Consider the following 22,674-nt stretch of genomic DNA (forward strand, 5'->3'; position numbering starts at 1 on the left):
TCGCTGTGTTTTAAGCCGGCAATTGTGTACACAGCCGTAGCGTTCTCCTCCCCACGTACAAAGAGGATTAGGAAAGACTGTGAGAGAGGCTGGTTTTAGGAGCCACAAAGTCCTTCCTACGGTGGCAGGAAGCCTCACTCCCAAGCCCTGCGGGGTCTCCCTGCTTTTATCATTTCAAGCTCCTCACTCCAACCCCAAGGCTAGAAATATGCTTTTTGAATACGCACACACACACACAGAGAGAGAGAGAGAGAGAGAGAGAGAGAGAGAGAGAGAGAGATGAAATGACTGTGCTGCAAGGCAGTTTCTTAGATCAGTGGTGAGAGATAGATGCTAGCCATGCAGCAACCCAGCTTTCCTTCTATAAATCAGCACTCGTGTCTCTTATCTGCCTGGCTGGTTTCTGACACTGACCTTTCTGCCGGATGGAGCACCACACCATGACTATAAGCACACAGATGACGAGGAAGACCAGGAGCGCCAGGATGCCCCCGACAATGGCATAGGGCACTGAAGTCTGGGCCTCCACAATGGCCCCGGGGTCTGCCAAAGACAGGGAAAGGTTAAGGTGTGAGAGGCAGGGTGGGTGGCTGAAGGCGGTGCCCTCCGTGAGCTTCATACCTTGGTATGGGCCAGGGCAGAGGACCTGTAAAGGTAAAGGTAAAGGGACCCCTGACCATTAGGTCCAGTCGTGACCGACTCCGGGGTTGTGGCGCTCATTTGCTTTATTGGCCGAGGGAACCGGTGTACAGCTTCCAGATCATGTGGCCAGCATGACTAAGCCGCTTCTGGCGAACCAGAGCAGCGCACGGAAACGCCGTTTACCTTCCTGCTGGAGCGGTACCTATTTATCTACTTGCACTCTGACGTGCTTTCCTGCCAACTGCTAGGGACCGAGCAACAGGAGCTCACCCCGTTGCGGGGATTCAAACCGCCAACCTTCTGATCAGCAAGTCCTAGGCACTGTGGTTTAACCCACAGCGCCACCCGCGTCCCTAAAGAGGACCTGAGCCGACCCTATTTTTGGCTGCCCTCCTGGCAGGGGGAAAGCAAACACCTCCGTTGAGAGACGCTGCCGTATGAGCAAGAGTAAGGAAGTGGCGGCCCACCAGCCCCAGCCAGGATGGTGATGGGACTGGCACTCCACCGACATTTGGAGGGCCACGGGTCCCCCACCCCTGGCATTAGGGGACAGCACCTAAGACCCTTAATCTGGACCAGGAAGAAAGGGCGTGGTTCCACAGATGTTAATCGATTAAGTTAATTTTATTTAAAAGTAGTATTGGAAAACTGCTACAATGACCTATATGGAAACTCAGCTAGGGGGATTCAAGGAAGTCTCTTAACAATGATAGCAAAATTGGGATATTAACAGTGAGGATATATGTTTGCTTGTTTTTTCTGTTTGTTATAAATTTGGAAAATCAATTAAAAAATTTGAAAAAAGAAAGGGTGTGTTTTTTGGGGGGGAGGGGTCTGGTCATCAGAAACAGCTAACTATAACTCTCACATGACTCACATCACCCGAACAAAGGAAAAAAATATTTGGCAAGCAGAAAGGTTTATTCCTGACAGGCTAACTTTCTATGTGCGGGGTTTTAAAAACGTTTAGTCATGTGACACCCCCCGCCTCCCACTGACCCTGAAACAGACTTTTAACTCCTCACCTGCCGCATGTGAACATCAGGACAGCAGTGAACTTGGGGGTTCTGGGCTGAGCTTAGGAGAGGGGGCCGGAGCAGGTGAGCTCTAGAGCAGCAGAGAACAAGTGTTGCTTACCGTAAACCACCAGCACATACTGGTCCGACGAGCGGCCATGTTTGTTGGCCACCTGGCACAGGTAGGTTCCGTTATCCAGCATGCTGAGGCTGGGGATGGTCAGCACCTCTCCCTCCGTCAAGGCCCGCTCCGGCAACGAGTCGTTGGCTCGGCTCCACTTGATGTCCGTGGGGCTGAGGGCAGAAGTCAGGACAGCCGGCGTTAACCTTACCCCTCTCCTCCCAACGCCCATCTCCGGTGGCCCCTGCGGGTCACAAGCGCCTCATCTCCTCCACATGAGCACACACAAACACACACCACTTTCCTTCCTTCCATCAAGGTTATTTGCGGCAAGCGCTGCCAGAGCCCGTGATGGATGGGACACGGAGCCGAGTGGCTGGATCAAGGGGCGCTCAAGTAATAACTCCGCTCGGGAATTGTATCCATCAGTCAGAGCGATATAGAAAGGCAAGGACAATTTGCCCCGCGTGTACAGGGAAGAGGTGCCACAGAGCAAGGATGGGGGTCTTATGAAGTTTCCAGCAGGTGCTGCTTTCGTCATGTCTCAGAAGAAGGAAAGCCTGCCCCAAATGCCCTCTGTTATGCCTACTGCTCAGAGGATGTGGCCTATCTCCAGTGTGGTGTAGTGGTTAAGAGCGATGAACTCGTGATCTGGTGAACCGGGTTTGATTCCCTGCTCCTCCACATGCAGCTGCTGGGTGACCCTGGGCTAGTCACACTTCTCTGAAGTCTCTCAGCCCCACTCACCTCACCGAGTGTTTGTTGTGGGGGAGGAAGGGAAAGGAGAATGTTAGCCGCTTTGAGACTCCTTCGGGTAGTGATAAAGCGGGATATCAAACTCCTTTTCTTCCAGCTGCCCAATAGCAGGGCCTGAGGATGAGGGATGGCTAACCTGATGCAACCCACCTCCCGCCCAGCCCCCCCCCCAAGATTTTGCTGGACTACAAGCATGTTGCTGGGCCTGATGGAAGTGGACTCTGGAGAGTCAAAGCAGCTTCTCCTGAAATAGACAGGCAGGAGTTTTTTGAATAAGAGCAGAAGAGGCTTCGGAGAAGCATCTATGCCCACTTCTTTTGCCTGTGGTCAAGCAGGTTTTGAAAATGGCCTGCAGGTAGGGCTGAGAAGGACTGGCTCTGCCTGAAACCCAGGAGCTAGGACTGTCTGATAGGACAGGCAGTCTGGAGGCAGGTGGACCTGTCTGACTCAGTCCAAGGCAACTTCCTGTGTTTCTATTCCAGAACCTGCCCTCCCCTGCTCACCCCCACCTCCAGCCTCTCCTCTAATTATGGCTTTCCCCATCCTGCGGAAGTACTCACCGCGGGTTGCCTTTGACGTCACAAGTCAGAACTAAAGTGTCTCCTTCCCGCATCACCCCCTGAGACGGATGGATCCTGGCTGTGGGAGCGACTGGGGTGGAAATAGAGAGAATAAACAGGAGGTCACGAATCAGCCCGTGCACAGAACAGTCACACTTCTCAAGCAAGGCCCGACAATTTGCAGCCCTCGCCGTGGAAAGGAAACGCTTCCTTCAGACGTCAGAGCCATTAGAAGCCTGGAATTAAGGTTTTCACTGGCATTGTGGCTGATAGCAATACATGCATCCCTCCTCCTTGTCTCTTCCTTCTAAAAGAGCTGCCTTGCCATAGAAAGAATGTTAGATTGCAAAGGAAGGCTGGAACAGTTTCCCTGGATTTTTGCATCACCCACGAAAATAAGCGATAGAAAACTGTATGCATAAAAAGCAAGGAGATCTATATATCCAGTATATATAAACAGAAACACCAAAATGACACTTATTACACTACAAGGAAATTGAACATGCAAGGAAATTGAGAGCCCACTGAAGAAAATGTGTTGGAAATTTCAGAAGAGATCTGAGTTCGCCCACCACACCACTGAACAGGGTCTCTGAACCAGGGTTTTTCTGCATTGCTTTTAAAAGGCACGTGGTTTAGGCTCAGGTCTGCATTGCACTGAGTTCTGGTCCACATGCCACATGGAGCCAACCAATGGTTTGGCATGGATGCGTGTGAGTGTGCAGGCTCCCAGAGAGGAGATTGCAGCCTCTTTGGTCCTCTCCTTGGGGTTTAGCTGCTGCACTGAGCTAAGCCATGGCTTGCCTTAAGTGTGTAGTCCAAACTCAGACGCATGGTTCAGCTCCCAAGTGCAAACCTTGGTTGTGGTTGTGGTGTGTGGGGGACGAGAGCTAAACCACAAACCTGCAGAGAGCAGTGGAAGAGCCACCAGGGAGGAGCAAAGCAGCCATGACCTCCTCTGTCAGCGCCTGCACACTCACACATTCACTAGCAGTGTCTGCAGATGTAGAGCAGGTTATTTTCACTTATTGGATTTTCCACGGCAAGGGGAAATCCGTTTTGAACGTAAAAATAAATAAACATATGGGCTGGCGCTTAGACGACGATGTCATTGGAAGGTTGCTGAGAAAGAACTGTAGGGTCATCAACAGCACCGATTTCACAATGAAGTGGCCAGGTTGCTTGCTCACTTGAGCATATTACACCAGCCTTGTACTGGCTGCCAATTAGTTTATGAGCCCAATTCAAAGTGCTGCTTTTGATGAATAAAACCTTAAGCGGCTAAGGACAGCAATACCTCAAGGATCACCTCTCCTCATATGAACCAGCCTGTGACCAACATCTCAGGCCTTTCTTCATGTGTGCCCTCCACAGCAGCTCTGGAGGGAGATGACAGGACTTTTCTGAGGTGACTCCCTGCTTTCCCCAGGAAGGCTCACCTGGTGCTTTCATTACATATCTTTAGGCGCCAGGCAAAAACATTCCTCTTCTCCCAGGCCTCCCAAGCAATCTACGGCCTTTTAAGCTGGGAGGAAGGGGAACATTATGGTTTTGCTTGTTATGACATTGTGCTGTTTTTTGTGTGTTTTCATACTGTAAGACATCCCTGTGATCCTCGGATAAAGGGTGGTATAGAAATTCAATAAATAAGCCATTAAATTCCCTTCTGGAAGCCCCCTGCTCTCTTGCCCTGGGCATTCATTCCTCCAAGAGAAGTAAAAGGTAAAGGACCCTTGGACAGTTATGTCCAGTCAAAGGTGACTATGGGGTTGCAGCGCTCATCTTGCTTTCAGGCCGAGGGAGCCGGCGTTTGTCCACAGACAGCTTTCCAGGTCATGTGGCCAGCATGACTAAACCGCTTCTGGCACAACGGAACACCATGATGGAAACCAGAGCGCACGGAAATGCCATTTACCTTCCCGCCGCAGCAGTACCTATTTATCTACTTGCACTGGTGTGCTTTCGAATTGCTAGGTTGGTAGTAGCTGGGGCAGAGCAACGGGAGCTCACCCCATTGCGGGGATTCAAACCGCCAACCTTCTGAGCAGCAAGCCCAAGAGGCCCAGTGGTTTAGAGCCAGAGGCCCACAGCTCTGTAACCTCCGCCCACCCTACCCAAAGGAGAAGGGGAGAATAAAGGGGCCCAGCTGGGCACAGAATGCACTGCAGCCCTGCCGCTTGATGCCAACCCTGCCTTTACCCTCTTCCCCCGCCAGCAAGGCCCCTGCGGTCACTTACACTGTACATCTAGCACGTACTGCGTCTCCTTCCGCTGCCCACGCAGCGTGGGGTGGGTGGCCTCGCACGTCACGACGCTGCCGTGGTCCCTGCGCTCCACCCGGAAGCGCACCACGTTGGTGATGCTGAACACTTTCCCGTTCTCCTGCTTGCTGCCTATTCCTGGGGGGGAGAAACAAAGAACATGTGCACCAGCCCCGCTGGCCAGCCCCGCCGAGCGCCTGCAAACGTCCCTTTAAAGCTGAGTTAAGGCGTCACGCCTTGCCGCGGGGCTCTTTTCTCCTTTTCTAATTTTTAAATTACATACAATTAAAATGCAACCGCCGTGCTCGGGAGGGGTAGGAGCGCATAACATTACTCCTACTTGCCTCCAACGCAAGCGCAGAGAACTTGTTCCTGGCAGCCAAGAAGCGCTGGGAGAGACCCAGAAGCAGCCTACTTACGAGTCTAAAAGGAGCCCCAAAAGAAACATCTGCCTTTAAGATGCCAAAAAGCCCTTCTATTTTAAGTATTTTCTGGGCAGGCAGGGGGAAGAGTAGGAGTAGCTGCTAATAAACTCAGCTCGTGTATATGGTGCAGTTAAAGAGACATATGGATGCAGCCTCAGGCGTTTGGAGATGACAAACTTTATTGGGGAGACGCTCCCTAAAACCGATCCCAAGCTGAAAAAGAGCCCGCACGTTCTAGAAGTGTATTAACTGGATATCCCAGTACTAAGCTAACTCCTGTCCCCAACGACAGATCAGTTCCTACCAGGTTCACATGTGTACATTCTGTTCCACTACTGTATTTTTTTTTTAAGTGCATAAAATAATATTTAAATATGTATTTCATCTCAGTGCACACGTTTCCAAATTTATTTCACCCTAAATTATTTGTTTCACCCTAAGATATGCATTTTTGATGGTTATTATTATTATTATTATTGCTTCACCCAAGTAGGAGAAAAATCTAAAGGAAAATTATGTCCCGTTCTGCACATTCCACTTCGGAAGGTCAGCTGGCATGGGAATTCACAGCTCTGCAGCTTTGGGGCCAAACTCCTGCCGGAAGCTAAGTCCCTGGTTTCCTCCCTCCTTCCCTCACCTTTCAGCTCTTTCCGGTCCCGGTCCCGGTACCAGCGCAGCGTGGCAGCAGGGCGTGACCTGGGGACGCTGCAGGTGAGCTCCACTTCTCCTCCTTCCACGGCCTGTTCCTTGATCTCCACCAAGGGGTTGTCAGGGGGCACTGTAAGGAACAGCAGTTGGGTTATGGGGCAGGCAGTGGGGCTGTCTCAAACACAGCACCGGATCCCACCACAGCATCACCTCCACAGGCACCCAAATCAGTCTCGGATCTGGTAAACCCAACCAGAGAAGGAGTGGGGAACTTGTGGTCCTTCAAATGTTTTATTCAATTTATATCCTATAATAGCATACAACTCAAACAGGCATGTCCAATAGGTAGACCGAGATCTACTGGTAGATCAGTGGACATCTGTGGTAGATCACTGGCTCCCCCCGAAGAAGCTCAGAAACTTTGGCTCCCCTAAAAAAAGCTCTAGATCTTTGACCTGCACCCCTAAAAACGGGGCTCTTCTCCTCTCTATAAAAAAGCTCAATAACTTTGACCTGAACCCCCCAAAAGGGGGTACATCTCTGCCAGTTTTTAACTGTGAGTAGATCACAGTCTCTTGGAAGCTGGCCACCCCTGAACTAAAACATCTCAAAACAATCTTTTAAAAACTGGCAAGACCTTCAAAAAAGAAAACCCAGTTAAAATTTTATTTATGAAACCCAATAGCCCACACTCTCATAGCTAATAATTCCAGCGCTTCCAGCAACCTTTCAGCCACCCAATGCCTGAGACAGATGCACCTCACTAAGGAGGACATGCCACAAATGGAGAGCCACCACTGAGAAGGCCCTGTCACTGGGTAAGCAGGTAACCCCCAGTGGCAGCTTCCACCAGCCCCAGCCAGTGTGGCCAGTGGTCAGAGAAGATGGAACATCATCTGGAAGGCCGCCAGTTCCCCACCACTAACTAGGGGGTCCAACGGCAAGGGTGGTGAGCTCTTCAGGTGGGCCTTTGTGACTGTTCCAGGATTCCTCAAGATCACCAGTACAAATGCATCCTGGGAAATTCCACTTTCAGGTCAAAAAAAAACAAACAGGCCTTAAATTAGGGTGGGGGGAAATAAACACCTCGGAAGCCACAGATGCAAGTGAACAGAATATCAGAGTCAGGAAATGGGATTTTGTTGCTCTGCATTGCTCTTCGTTGTCACAGACACCCCCCCCCTCGCCCAGCCCCAGTTGCAAAATTAGAATTATGGAAAAGCAGCAGACATTTGCATAATTTCCTAAGAATACCTGATTTAGCTTCTGTTAGTGCAGAATGTGGAGGCTTCCCCACCCCTTCCTTTGGGCAAATTATACAGCATACTGATTCGGAGCATGATCATACGGGTTGTCAATGCTTGGCCTTAAAAGAAGCATATGAATGTCTAGTGATTGTGTGGGAGGTTAGGTAGGCACTTGAAATTACAGGCTGGGGAATGCAGAAGGTCTCTGCATGCAGGAGGAGGTCTCAGTTAAGGTTGCAGGAAGCCTCCTTTCTGAAAGCCTAGGGAGACTGAGCGAGGCGGACTAGCGATCTGACTCGACGAGGCAGCTTTCTGTCTCCCTCTCCATCTCGCCACATCCACACCACACCATATATTTATGGCTAAAGAATCCTGGGGACCTTAGTTTGTCGTGCAGAGAGCTGCAATTCCCAGAGCCCTGAACAAATGAAATTTCCCAGGATTCTTTGGGGGAAGTCAAACTTAGCTCAGCGCAGGTCCTGGGAGCTTGTGACCAGACCTCACAAACAGGGGTGTTTGTGAGGGAGTTTAAGGGGGAGGCCCAGAGTTCTGTCTCTTGGTGGGCATAGGGCCAGAGACATGGAGGGCAGGGGAGCTGCTGCATTGACCTGCAACACCTGCGCCATGTTTGTCATTCTGCCAGAGAACAAGGAGCAGGACACTTGCAGCAAGCGCAAGCTGGTTGTCTTACTGGAAGACAAGGCAAAGCAACCTGAGGCCCGCCTAGTCACACCTCAAGCAACAGGACAACATGAGGAGTTGCTTGATCAGAGCTGGAAGAGAGGAGGCTGAGAGGAGATATGATAGCCATTTCAAATATCTTAAGGGCTGTCACATGGAAGGGGGAGCGTGCTTGTTTTCTCTTACTCCGGAGGGTAGGACTCAAACCAATGGCTTCGAGTTGTAAGAAAGGAGATTCCGACTAAACATTCGGCAAAACTTCCTCGCGGCAGCTAAAAAAGCCAATGCAATTCTGGGCTGCATCAATAGGAGTATAGCATCTAGATCAAGGGAAGTAATAGTGCCACTGTATTCTGTATTCTGTATTCCACTGTATTCTGCTCTGGTCAGACCTCACCTGGAGTACTGTGTCCAGTTCTGGACACCACAGTTCAAGAAGGACACTGACAAACTGGAACGTGTCCAGAGGAGGGCAACCAAAATGGTCAAAGGTCTGGAAACGATGCCTTATGAGGAACGGCTAAGGGAGCTGGGCATGTTTAGCCTGGAGAAGAGGAGGTTAAGGGGTGATATGATAGCCATGTTCAAATATATAAAAGGATGTCACATAGAGGAGGGAGAAAGGTTGTTTTCTGCTGCTCCAGAGAAGCGGACACGGAGCAATGGATCCAAACTACAAGAAAGAAGATTCCACCTAAACATTAGGAAGAACCTCCTGACAGTAAGAGCTGTTTGACAGTGGAATTTGCTGCCAAGGAGTGTGGTGGAGTCTCCTACTTTGGAGGTCTTTAAGCAGAGGCTTGACAACCATATGTCAGGAGTGCTCTGATGGTGTTTCCTGCTTGGCAGGGGGTTGGACTCGATGGCCCTTGTGGTCTCTTCCAACTCTATGATTCTATGATTCCTCACAGTAAGAGCTGCTTGACAGTGGAACAGACTCCCTCGGGAGGCTGTGGGCTCTCCTTCCTGGAGGGTTTTTAAGCAGAGTTTGGATGGCCATCGGTCATGTATGATCTAGCATTGCTGGGGGTTGGGCTAAATGACCCTTGGGGTCCCTTCCAATGCTAAGATTCTATGAAAGCTGTGTGAGAGAGAAATTATTATAATTACCAGGGCTTTGTTTTCAGCCGGAACTCTCTGGAACAGAGTTCCGGGACCCTTTCCCCTCAAAAAATAAATGCAGTGGTACCTCTAGATGTGAATGGGATTCCTTCCAGAGCCCCATTCGCATCCAGAAACAAATGCAACCCGCGTCCGCGCATCTGCGTGGGTCGCGATTCACCGCTTCCACGCATGCACGTGACGTCATTTTGACCATCTGCGCATGCGTGAGTGGCAAAACCCGGAAGTAACGCATCCCTTTACTTCCAGGTCGCCGCAGCGCACAACCTGAAAATACTTATCCCGATGCTACTTCAACCTGAGGTATCTGTGTTTTAAAAATCCGAAATTTTGGATTTCTTTAAAAATATGTTTTGATTGCTTTATCACAGGTGTGCTTGCTGCCCTGGCTCCCTTGGGAGGGTGGGGATATAAATAAATTTTGCACAAGGCCTGCACTGGCCTTAATTCATCATAACACCGCAAGGTAAGAACGGACCGACCTTCTTGCTAACCTGCTCCCACCTTCCAGCATCCTGTGGCCAAAGGTCACAAAGGTACCAGGACTGGATGAAAAACTATTTGGACACCTGCCACATCTTTCAATTCCACTAACTTTTTAGTTGGATTTAACAAGCTGAATATATACGCAAGCGGTGCTTTCTGAGGCTTCTGTTGTTCCACGTAGACCTAGAGTGGCTCCATCCGTCCTTAGCCATCGCCTGTGCCAACATTTCTGGCAATGAGCCCAGTCGAAGGTTAGGCTAGAGGATCACCCCATTTCATTCCAGTTCCATGATTCTCTGAAAACTGTGCTTGTGGGTTTTGTTAGTATTTATTTTTAAAAAATCTTAATTGGCTTTAATGTATCTGTGATGTGTTTCGATTGTTGCAGAAGACCCAGAGGATCTGGGTGGACCGAAGAGGGTGCTTTAGGAATAATAACAACTATTATTATTATTCATGGATATGGTACTGTAACTCCTCTTTCTTCCAGTTTATGTTGCAATCCTGAAATAGGGCGGCGGCAGCTGTTGGCAGAGGTGGCAGGAGCGGGAAAGCGGCACGTACCCAGCACAGTGAGGATGGCGATCTGGTGGTGCGTGTCTTCTGTGTAAAGCTGGCAGAAGTAGCCGCCCTCATCTTCCAGGCGGGCATTGGAGAGCACAATGCGGACTTGCTTCTGGGTGAACTCCACCAGCTGGAACCGCTCATCCTTCAGGGCTGTAAGGAGGGTGAGGAAAAGGTGTCTCATGTTATGGACCAGTGAAATGAGAAGAGTGTCATCAGGGTGTGATGCTGTACAGTTTTCAATTGTATTTCCATTGCTTCTTTTATTTCTTATGTTTTATTTCGTGCTGCAACTTGCATTCCATAGAATTCAAATACATAAGAAGCAATAAAAATACAGTCTTGGGGAGGGGGTTTCCCCACTTTCTCTCAAGGGACTGTCTCTATTTGAGACAAGATGCCAGGTGGCATGGAGGTGCTGTTCATGGCTTCTCTAAGTGAGGATCACTCAGTCCAGGCCGGCCCCACCATTAGGCAAAATGCAGCAGATGCCTCGGGCAGGAAGATTTAGGGCTGCTACCGAAAGCTGCAGAAGTGTCTAGGGCTGGATGATATCTGGTTTTCAACATAGTGATATATCACCAGCGAGACATCATGATATACAGATATATCACAATGTCTGAAATAAGGATGGAGCTACATAGAGGCAATGGCTGGCTTTGCGGGTTTTCCCCGTATTGGGATTTTTGCTGGTGCCTGATCTTGTGGTTCGCTGCCCCTGGCAGGAGACAGGGGAGAGCTGAGCCGGCAGGGTTAACAGGGGCTACAGGAAGCGAGAGAAGAATTGGCTGGCTTCACGGTGTTTCCCACATGGTGATTTTTGCACAACACACCCACACCTACACGATATATTCACAATATATTGACAGGTCAATAATTCTGAAACCGATATCATGATATGGACTTCAAACCTGTTTTGGGTGATATATTGATATATCGTCCAGCCCTAGTGTGTAGTTGAATACACTTAGCATAGGGAGGGTGCCATCTGAACTTTCCTCCTCAGTTCCCAAGCTATCTTGGGTCAGCCCTGGACTCTGACCTGGTTGTTCTTAAGTTCAGGGTGTAACCGATCAATTCCCCACTGCCCAGGCCAGATTGGCTAGTGACCCAAAGGAAGAACATTGTTTGAGTGCTTGCTTCCCCATGAGGCATCTGGCTTGGCTAACCCGCCTCGATCCATGTGCTCTGCAAGCACCTCTGATATGATACTTGTTCTCTTCTTGCAGCAGGTTGCACTGTAGTGGGCTGACCTGTAGGGGGTGCTGGTCCAGATGGCAGGCCTGGGATTGAGTGGGTGGCATTTCTCGTCCAGCTCCATCTCTATGGTCCTCTAGCTTTCCAGCCCAGCCTACAACCCCACTGTTCCCGAAGCCCCATTCTTACCCCGCGTGCCGTTGAAGAAGAGCGTCTGGCGGGATGGGTTTTGGATCACCACTATGGAGCCATCGTACTGGTGCAGCTTGCAGTTGATCTCGGCCTGGCCGCCCTCTGCCACGGTCACATTCTCAGCTTGGACCTCCTGAGCTCTGGCTAGTGCAGGGAGAGAAAGAAAAGAATGGGTTACCATGACATTCACGGGAGGCGAGTGGGGCTTTAATGGGAGCAGGGATTCGCCTGGGCTGAGTACCAGCACCCGAGCCCCTCTTTGCATACCAGTGAAGAATAAACTCCTGCATAAAGGTAAAGGGACCCCTGACCATTAGGTCCAGTCGTGACCGACTCTGGGGTTGCGGCGCTCATCTCGCTTTATTGGCCGAGGGAGCCGGCGTTTGTCCGCAGACAGTTTCCAGGTCATGTGGCCAGCATGACTAAGCCACTTCTGGCGAACCAGAGCAGTGCATGGAAATGCCGTTTACCTTCCTGCCGGAGTGGTACCTATTTATCTACTTGTACTTTGAGGTGCCTTTGAACTGCTAGGTTGGCAGGAGCAGGGACCGAGCAACGGGAGCTCACCCCGTCGCGGGGATTTGAACCGCCGACCTTCTGATCGGCAAGTCCTAGGCTCTGTGGTTTAACCCACAGCGTAGTCAAAATTATAAACATTGACAGAGGATGTTGGAGCTGCCACCTGAACATATTCCATCTCACCAGATTTCTGTGCTACTGAGCAAAGGAGTGCTCCTGAGCATGTACGGAGAGCCCTTGTCACAATTCGTTTCTTATGTCAGAGATGAGTGAGTGGGCAGGGTTTGGGGGCAAGCCTGGGACTGTGGCTTCCAGGCTGGATTTAGAAGTTCAGCCCTGGGGAGGTCAAAGCCTTTATATCCAGTGTGGGGATTCATTGAACCGTATAACCGTAGAGTTGGAAGGGGCCCTGAGGGTCATGCAGTCCAACCCCCTGCAATGCAGGAAATCTCTACTACAACTGCCATCAGCCCCTGGAAGCATGGCCAATGGACGGGGCGATGGGAGCTGCAGCTCAGCAACATCTGGAGGGACAGTGGTTCCCTACACCTGCTTTATATGAGGAAATGTAATCACATGAGTGGGCCACACCCTCACATGCCACCAGGGAAAATAAAATAAAATAAAATAAAATAAAATAAAATAAAATAAAATAAAATAATAATAATAATAATAATAATAATAATAATAATAATAATAATAATTTATTATCTATACCCCGCCCATCTGGCTGGGTCCCCCCAGCCACTCTGGGCGGCTTCCAACAAAACACTAAAATACAATAACCTATTAAACATTAAAAGCTTCCCTAAACAGGGCTGCCTTTAGATGTCTTCTGAAAGTTTGGTACCGTAGTTATTTTTCTCTTTGACATCTGGTGGGAGGGCGTTCCACAGGGCGGGTGCCACCACCGAGAAGGCCCACTGCCTGGTTCCCTGTAACTTGGCTTCTCGCAGCGAGGGAACCACCAGAAGGCCCTCAGCACTGGACCTCAGTGTCCAGGAAGAACGATGGAGGTGGAGACGCTCCTTCAGATATACTGGACCGAGGCCGTTTAGGGCTTTAAAGGTCAGCACCAACACTTTGAATTGTGCTCGGAAACGTACTGGGAGCCAGTGTAGGTCTTTCAAGATCGGTGTTATATGGTCTTATAAAAGGACGCAAGGGGCACAGAGGTGTCTTGCTGTAGGACTTGTGCAATATTAAGCAAAAGGCCTGAGGCAGAAGAGTTGACCGGTTGCTTCAAACCAAATATATAACCTTCATTCCTTCTTAATTTTCAAGCTGCTGGCCGTGGCAATCTTTACTCCTTGGCTCAGCATAGTTTCCTTTTCTCTCTCCTGATCCTCTCCTCCAACCCATGTTTCTCTGTCCTGCTCTCTCTTCCAACTTTAGCCTCCTGCTTAAAAAAAATTCTGACCTTCTCTCGCATAAACGCAACCTGGTCAATGGCAGCCGAAAACTCCTATCTGTGCAACCTCTCTGTGACATCAGAGCATCTCAGCCAGTCTTGAGGCTTCACTGCAACCACTAAGGACCTCTAGTCAGTGCATTAAAATGTGTCTCTCTTCACATCTACTGTTGTATCATTGGACTTTTTAAAATATAATCAACTCAATATTATGTAATCTAGCATGTGCGGGTACGGGAGGGAGGGGGACACTGCCTTGAACAAACTGCAACCATTTGCAGCAAAGTGTGCTGATTGGCTTGCTTACTTGAGTCATCTGCAGCAACTACTTTTCTGACTTATATAGAACAGGGTTGAGGAAGCTCAGGCCTGTGAGCCACATGTGTCTCCCCAGGCCTCACAATCTGGGCTGTGAAACTCTTCCCAGGCCACAGCCCTTACTAGCCTTGCTTCACAGCTTGAGAGTTTTTGCCTGACTGGAACATGCCGTTGAGCACTGACCATAGCCTCTTGTTTGCCTGGACGGAGGGTAGAGAGAAGGCTGTGCACGGAAAGTAGCGAAACACACAAAGATAAAATTGACATTTGTTGCTCCTTCGAAGGTTGAGGACCTGGACTGAAAAACATTCCCCACCCCAATGATCTAGACTGTGGACCAGAGGACAATAAGTCAATGGCCTGTGAGAGGAGACCCCTGCCAAGCAGGTGAGGCAGAAATAAATGGCTTCTTGTCCCCTCCAACTCTTTCGATGCTCAACCAACAGCCCTTTGTCTAATCAGAAGCAAAAAACAACACACGACCCCCCTGCAAGAGACAAGCCAATTATTCTACAGAGTCATAAACTATGGGATATTGTGGTAATGGAAAAGGCAATAAAACAAAATGAAGATAGCAGAGGGGCAACTATGGGAGGGGGGAAAACCTTTTAGGAACATTGGCTTTCAGGGCGTGTGAAGCAGAGGAAGATGGCAAGGGCTAGGAAATACAAACCATACATCATGTGTATGTTTTTTTTGTGATTGCCTCCTCCCAAGAGAAGCAGAGCCTCATCCAGGGCAACACCGTCTCCTTGCTTTTGCCTGGTCTCCTAAGTCACCTTTCCAGCCCAGAGGTGCTCAAGGCAAAGGACAAAAGGCTCAAGATAGGGGTGCTTTACATGCGGGCGCGAAATCCAAGTGCCTGGGGTCAGTATCGTGTCTTTCCGGCAGCTCCTCGAAACACCATGTTAAATGAATGCTAAACAGGGAGAGCCGAACGCTAATAGATGTAATAAGATTCAGAGATTTATAAGTATTATCCGTGCTACGGAAACGCCAGGAGCTGCATAAGACACCGCCACGTACAGCCCCGCACAATGCAAGCTTTACATAAATTGAGCTTTACATTCAACACTTCTCCAAACGCATTAGCTAAATTTGCTCTCTTCCCTCTTTCTGAAACGAGGGAGTTATAAAGGGTGGCGAGGCGAGGCCTTCCATTGGAGGAAGGCCTGTCCAGAGATCACCCTGACCTAGCAGCTTGGGCCAGCCAGTCTCCCCCTGACGGGAGGCGCCCTGACAAAAGGTTCTGGCCAAGCGCTTGACGTTCTGATCCAGGACACTCTCTGAGGACCTCATTCCCTTCTGGACATCCTTCTAGAGGGGTCACGTGCCATGGGTGGGTCAGGCCAGAGGGAAAGGTGGATACAGTGGCATAGCGTGGGTTGCCAGTGCCTAGGGCTGCATGGAGGGAAAGAAAAAGATGGAGTACACATGCACATTCAGTGGCGTCCGCATCGCCCAGGAGATCGTGGCAACAGAGATAAGAAAAAAAGAGTCATTCCATTGCCTGGAGAGGCCACTTCCTGGTTCACATGGAGAAGCCGTTTCAATGGAGCCCAGTGACGAAAGCACACAGCTGTACTGATGCAGCACCAGGTGTTGAAATTTTGTGCCCACACTACGCCACTAAGTGGGTAGAGCAATGAAATGTGGACCTTTCGGCAGCCGGCCAGTTTCTACACATATTCATGCACTCCTCTCTGTCCTCCATCCCATCAAGCACGACACATGATCCCCATAGCCAGGCCCAAACAACCAAGGAGGGCGTGAAGCAAGATCCCTGAAGGGTGGGGCCTGGGGGGAGCCTGAGGGCCAGATAGAGAAGCCCAGAGGGACACATTTGGCCCCTGGGGCTGAGGTTGCCAACCCCTTTTTCTAACAGAAGTGCTGCTCCTGTGCGCCCTCCACACCCTTCGTTGCAGACTGTGACCTGCAGGGACAGAAGACTTTGAACGTCACCACTGCTGCTGTGGGCAGCCATCTCAGGCAATGGATCTTGTGCTCCAAGGTATGACAGCAGAGTAGATGGATGGATCTGACCCATCGGGAATGACCCGCTGGGAAATTCTCCTGCACAAGCTGCACTGGGATGAATGGAAGCTGTGTGCCTTGTGTGCTAAGCATGTGTGATTTTCCACCTCAGCTAGCCCTGACTGTATATATATCAAGGGCTGTATCTCCTGAAAGGGTTTACTGAGCCCTTGAGAACACCCTTAAAAAAAACAACACCCTGCATTAAGAAGAGTCGAGTTCTGCAAGGGGAATAAATTGCACCTATTAAACAAATGTGCAAAATTCCTGCATTGAAATTATTTCACATGTGTTCCCTTCCCCATACCTTCTGCTAATATTTAAATCCATTACGGAACCTCAGCGATATCTGCTTTCCCCTGTAGCAAGCCATCACTGCCTGGACACGCAAGAGAATGCACGCCTTGGCAATGAGCGTTGCTGTAATGCTCAGTAATGCTCTCCTTTGCGTCTGCTGTTATTTAGAGATTTCTCAAAGCGGCGGAGGGATGGGCAGAGACGTGAACAAATGCGCAGCAAAACAAAAAACAAAAACCATCCCACAGGTGCAGAGACAAAAGATCACAGAGGCATACACGGAGAGGCGCTGGAAATGCCTACAGGAAATGCACAGCCTTAAAAGGCAGAATCTGGCCGCATGGGATTTTAGCCCTGCTCTCCAGCAATTTCTGAAAGCCACATGGCACCTGTATGCCACCCACGCTGATCCCCCCACCTGTCCGCCACGGCAGGCTGACATTGCACGCACAGCGTTGCTCAGGCCGGACAGGGCTGGTGCTTGCAACCTTCACCCCAGCACTGCTTCCTGCCTTCCCAGCGGAATGCTAACATCTCAGAACCGGGAGCAGCAGAAGCCCCTGTGTGGACATGACCCGGCACATCTATACGTATGCGCTCTCCCCGGAGGCCACGGAATCTGCGTGCCCCGAAAGGAATTAATTCACAAGCACGTGCCCTGGGCTCTGATCCATAAATCCAAGTTCACTTTTGACATTTACTTTTGCCGGCTCACATTCCGAACACAACACGCAGGGAAGAGAGCCCCGAACGGCCTCGGACGACCCACGTCTTTACAAACCGCAAATTGACAGGTGTGAAAGCTAGACATCCGTCGGGCAAAAACAAGCTCCACCCGGGTCTCGGGCCCAATGGCTCTTCAGACATTGCCTAGTCAAAGAGAAGGAAAGAATGAATGCCTCATATACTACACATTTTCTGGTTGTGCCACAGCAAGAGTATTCAGCTATGAAGCTTCCTGCTACCACCTGTCATCTGAAGCGGTCGGTGCCCAGAAAAGTTTGATCGTGAAATCCTTGCAGTTCACAGAATCATAGAAGTGTAGAGCTGGAAGGGACCCTAGTCCAACCCCCTGTGATGTAGGAATATGCAGCTGCCCCATGCAAACTTGCAACCTTGCCATTATCAGCACCACGCTCCCAGCCAACTGAGCAGTTGTGCGAGTTGTCGCTTTGTGGGTGCCAGGAATGCATGCACAAGAAGGGGCACTCATCAAAGGGTGGGAGGGATTTGCATTCCGTTATTTTCGTCCTTCGGGTTGATTTGTTTATTATAAAAATTGCCAGCGGCCTCGACGAGAAAGGTGGGATGGAAATTACGAACAAACAAAACAGAGGCACAGAAGACGGCTGGCTGGAGGAGTTAAGCAAGAGGTGGGAGGAATTTTTAATGGCAAGCGATAGAGGCCGTGGTGAGATTCTGCTCCTGTATACATTCCTCGGCTCCCCCTTCCTCCCCACCCCACCCCATTTGCCCTCTCCCGCCTGCTGGCACCATTCGCTCCCTCTTGCGGCACACACGTAGCCCCAGCCTGTTTGAGATTCCTGAGGACGCATTCCAACCAAGTGCCTCTCACTAAAGGTCACGACTTGAAAATGCCGGCCCATCCATCAGGGCCCTGTGCCAGGGGTGGAGGAATTAACCCCACTGCTGCAGTGGGTCCCTCGTGGAACTCGAAGCCTGGAAAGCAAATAAGCGCCAAGAGTCCAACACCGCTAAGATCCAACCATTTCCTTGCTTCTTCCCTTCCACCCCTGGGATAGAAGGTGGCAAGGATATGTGTGCCCCAGCCATCTAATCCACACCAGTGGTGCATGCTGTGGAGCAGAGCCTGCCCTTGGCACCTGCGTGGTAGGAAGAGATGCCCTCATACCATCATGCCAGCTCTCGGACGCATGCACTGCACAGCCTGCCTCCTCTTCCAAGAGCAGACCCTCCAAGTTTCCAGGGACACTCCCAGATTTACCGAAGCCATCCCCGTTTCTGACCTGATCCCGGAACGTTCCGCTTTTTCTTAGGACGTCCCTACTTTCATTGGCGAAACACTGGAGGACGTCCGTATTTTCAATGGAGAAACGTTGGAGGGTATGGAATAGGACGTCTCCCTATTTCATGGGTAGGCAAACTAAGGCCCGGGGGCCGGATCCAGCCAAATCACCTTCTAAATTCGGCCCGTGGATGGTCCGGGAATCAGTGTGTTTTTACATGAGTAGAATGTGTGCTTTTATTTAAAATGCATCTCTGGGTTATTTGTGGTTATAACCCAGTGGTTATTTGTGGTAATTCATTCTCCCCCCCCCAAAAAAAAATAGTCTGGCCCCCCACAAGGTCTGAGGGACAGTGGACCGCCCCCCTGCAGAAAAAGTTTGCTGATCCCTGCTTCATTGGAGAAATGTTGGGAGGGTATGCAAGCAACTTCGCCTGTGCTGGCTCTGCAGCGAAGTGGCTGGGGACAGTTTAATCTTCATTTATTTATACTTCTACCCCGAGTTTCCATCCCAGGAGCCCAAGCTAGCTAACAATAGGTCATGCAAATCCATTTTGGTGGGGCCGGCGGAAGAGAACTTCCGACAGATTGTGCTTTTTGGGAGCTGATTTGTTGCATAAGGGAAGCGAAGACGTAGCTTGATGGAAGGGAAGGCAGTTGGCAGGGCAAAAAATACAGGCTACGCGGAGATTTATGTGCCTGAATTATCCTTGTCTTCTTAATAAGCCAACACTATTAGGGGTGGGGTGGGGGTGGGGGGGAGGGGAGGACAGTTTTGCTGCAAGCCAAAAAACCAAAATGTCTACAAATGGCAAAGCCCGCTTTAGGAAGCTCACCGCAAGGAGAATGCACCAGGCAAATGTGACTCTATTACACGAACTAATAAATCTATCAAATTTCTCAGATTGATTTTAAGTGATTGTGGTTGCACACGCACACGCCATTCAGCGCCAGCCGCACATGAACAACAATTCACTCAAAGCATTTCCGCCAAGGGAAGCTTAGGGATTTAGCTACATCTGCCTTTCTAAGGACACCAGCCTGATCCACACCTCCCAGCCAAATGTTTGGATCAGATTGCGATTCTCCCGACTTTGCGCTTCTCTGAATTTTGCAACGCAGTTCTCAGATAAAAAAATCTGCATGCCAACATGCGTATAAAAATGTAACTTTAGGACAAAATACATAATAGAAAATCGTAAAACACATTTAGAAACACATTGCATTTACATCTACATATTTTCTCACCAAATACATGTTTATAAATGTGTTTTACCCTATAAGTTCGAAAATACATATTTCGAAAAGAGATTTTTTTCTGTGATTTCCCTTTCCCCTTTTTAAGATTGCAGATTAACGTGGACATGAGGCAGAACAGAATGAACTCGGGCAAAACTGATGAAGTCTGGAGACACAAAGTGATCCATCCATCAGTAATTCCAGCCGTGCTATGTAAGTTGAGCACATAATGGTGGTTTGTACACAGCCATTGGCCAATCATATGAGGCGAGGAAAAATCCTCTCCATCTGACAAGGCAGCGTCCAAGAGAGGCCACCATTCTTCTTTCTCCCCACCCTGATTTTCAAGCCCCAACATTTCAGGCCCCCCAAAATAACAAAGGTATGTTTCAGCAGATGGGGGAAATGTGGTGGGTTACTAACTTTTAGCAACTTAATACCACCACCACAGAATAAACCTGATATGTTCAGCAGTATGCATAATATAGAATTTCACACACACACCCCTTCAAACTCTACCTCCTGATGTCCTTTTGTGCAGCATTTCTAGGCACAGATCTGGGCTTGAAAGCTTGGTGTCCAAACACTGGGTTTTTGTTTTGTCCCAGCGCTTTTCCTGGAAAAACCAGCATTTTACCACCGAATCAGAGGGAACGACAATTGGGTTTTCAGAGGACTGCTGCTTGCATTGCTAGATAGCTCAGTGACAGAGCATGAGACTCTAAATCTCAGGGCTGGGTGTGTCAAGCTCCACGTTGGTCCTGCAATGCAGGGGGTTGGACTAGATTATCCTTGGTGTCCCTTCTGTGCTCCAGGGAAAAGGGGGGAGGGAAACCACTTGAACACAGAGCGTTAAAATGAGGACAGTGCAGCACAAAAGGAAGTCTGGTTGAGCTCTGCCTTACTGAGGATTTCCTCCACAAAGACTAGAAATGAGCTTTAAAAACAAACAAACCAGAGATTCTCAGGATGGGTGCAATGGACTCTACATCATCTGCTTTGGCGTACACCAACAGGACTGAAACCAAAAACCTGACAAATATGAAACTGCTAATTCCTTTAACAGGCATTTTCGCATATTACGAGCAGCAGCACTGGATGGGCTGAGCGGGGAATATCAGGTCAGGTAGCAACTTCAACCAGCACGTCTGTTCTTCAAAAATAAATGGCCAACACACCATCTGCAGTCTGGCAGCTCTGACAATTCTTCCTCCTCCATAGGAAAAATGGCTACTTTGATCTTGTGCAGGGGAAAAAGAGAGGCAACAGCCACTGACTCATTTTCTCCGTCTCCACAAGAAAGACGCCTGCGTCGATGCTGTGATTCACAACGTAAGGAACTGTTGCCCTTTCTGACAGTGAAAATCAAAATGGCAGCCACTCCACTGTCTTCCGTGGCCGAACAAAGATGGCTGCTCCTCAGCAACGCAGAACTGTGCTGCATTGTGGTTGACCCGGCTCAGCGGCGAACAAAGTCAGCCATGGGAAAATAAAAGCTTACCCTTTGACGTTTTGCTCTGAGCAACAAAAATGGCCGCTGTGTGAACCACCTGAGCAAAAATAGAAAAAGAAAAGGGCCTCTTGCCTCTATCCATAGCAACATGGCTCCACTTTAGCACCATGGATACACACGGTTTCGCTCTTGCTCCAGCTGAGGAACAAACATGAGCACTCTTAGGCATCTTACAGAAATATCGCTGTTCCTTCGACCAGCCTCTCCCCCCACCACGGCCCCGCAACTCTACGCTTGCTCGGTGACAATAACCACAGCTGATTGATGGGAACGAGGCTGCCACGGGGACTGTGTGTGCCGAGACGGATGGGGGGCAGAATGGAGTTCCTGGCAGGCAACCATAGTTCAATGCCAGCCAATGGGATGGAGCTTAGCTTTGAAAATATCCCCCCCCCCTTTGGCATTCAATGCACTGCGTTCCCCTCAGCCCCTCAAGGCAGGCAGACTCCTTCCCCCCTCCCCGGAGTTGAAAGGGGTCACAAACTTTCAATGTAGCAGAGGGAGGAAAGGTTTGGACAGGACTCCTCAGTTCTGCTCTGCAAGCCCCAGAAAGGTTTGGAGCTCAGATGCCCTCTGCCTTTGTGCGGCTTCAAATCCCTTCCGGTAGCACCCTGAAACCAAGTGTTCTCTAAAAGTTTCTCTCTCTCTCTCTCTCTCTCTCTCTCTCTCAAACAACTGGACTTGGGCCAGAGGACTCTAGGAGCAAGACGCACACACTTGGCTCTCTCTTGGCTGTGTTTCAGCACCACCAATAATGGGTGACCAGGTGGTGGCATTGCAGTTACCGGCTCCGAGTTGGGTGGTACAAAGGGCCAATAGGGTTTTACCTGGTCCAGCAAAAGCTGCCCTCAGTGATTCAGCTTCTTAGGCAGCTTCCACACTGAGCATTTACTACAGAATAGCCATGCTTTGTTCACTCACTTTTTATGTGAGCAAAACGTTCTCCCTCCCACATTTCCCCACCCCCTGCTGAACCTCTGGGTTTTGCTTCTGCTGAGAAAACCAAACGTTAAACCCCTGCAATGGCATGTATGTCAGGTGTAGATGATCCGTTGTGTAGCTTTATAGCAGTTGCAAGAGGGGGAAGGGGGCAGTTAGAGCCTGTATACATGGCACTAGCCAATTCCTTCTCTCTGGACAATCTCTCCTCTTTAGGAATTAACCCTCCCTTTCTAAATAGCTTTGTCTTTATATCCACATCTATTCTCCCCATCCCCAACTGAAGTGGTAGGGGCAATCATGATTAGGAGTGCAACAACCCTTCCCCTGCCACACACACACACACACACACACACACACACACACACAACATGGTCCCTTTTTTAAAAAAATCCCTCCGTCACACACAGAAGATGGGGACAGGGAAAGGCGGCAATACCCACCTGGCTGCAGGATGTCACTCAGGATTCCAGAAGTCTGGAAGAAGAGTGACTATTCC

The 22,674-nt window shown here is 49.7% G+C and overlaps 1 protein-coding gene across 1 annotated transcript in view; it reads right to left on the reverse strand.

Annotated features, from left to right (window-relative positions):
• Positions 1-22,674, reverse strand: part of CADM4 (cell adhesion molecule 4) — a 138,560-nt gene that overhangs the window by 3,770 nt on the left and 112,116 nt on the right. Inside the window, exons 2-8 of the mRNA XM_083515554.1 lie at positions 11,916-12,062; positions 10,530-10,682; positions 6,419-6,559; positions 5,333-5,494; positions 3,096-3,186; positions 1,780-1,952; positions 415-543 (exon numbers count right to left, since the gene is read on the reverse strand). Of these exons, the coding sequence (XP_083371680.1) occupies positions 415-543; positions 1,780-1,952; positions 3,096-3,186; positions 5,333-5,494; positions 6,419-6,559; positions 10,530-10,682; positions 11,916-12,062 (996 nt within the window). The remainder of the gene's footprint in view (positions 1-414; positions 544-1,779; positions 1,953-3,095; positions 3,187-5,332; positions 5,495-6,418; positions 6,560-10,529; positions 10,683-11,915; positions 12,063-22,674) is intronic.

Source organism: Podarcis liolepis (assembly GCF_965112155.1).
Source record: "Podarcis liolepis genome assembly, chromosome: 7".
Taxonomy (NCBI): domain Eukaryota; kingdom Metazoa; phylum Chordata; class Lepidosauria; order Squamata; family Lacertidae; genus Podarcis; species Podarcis liolepis.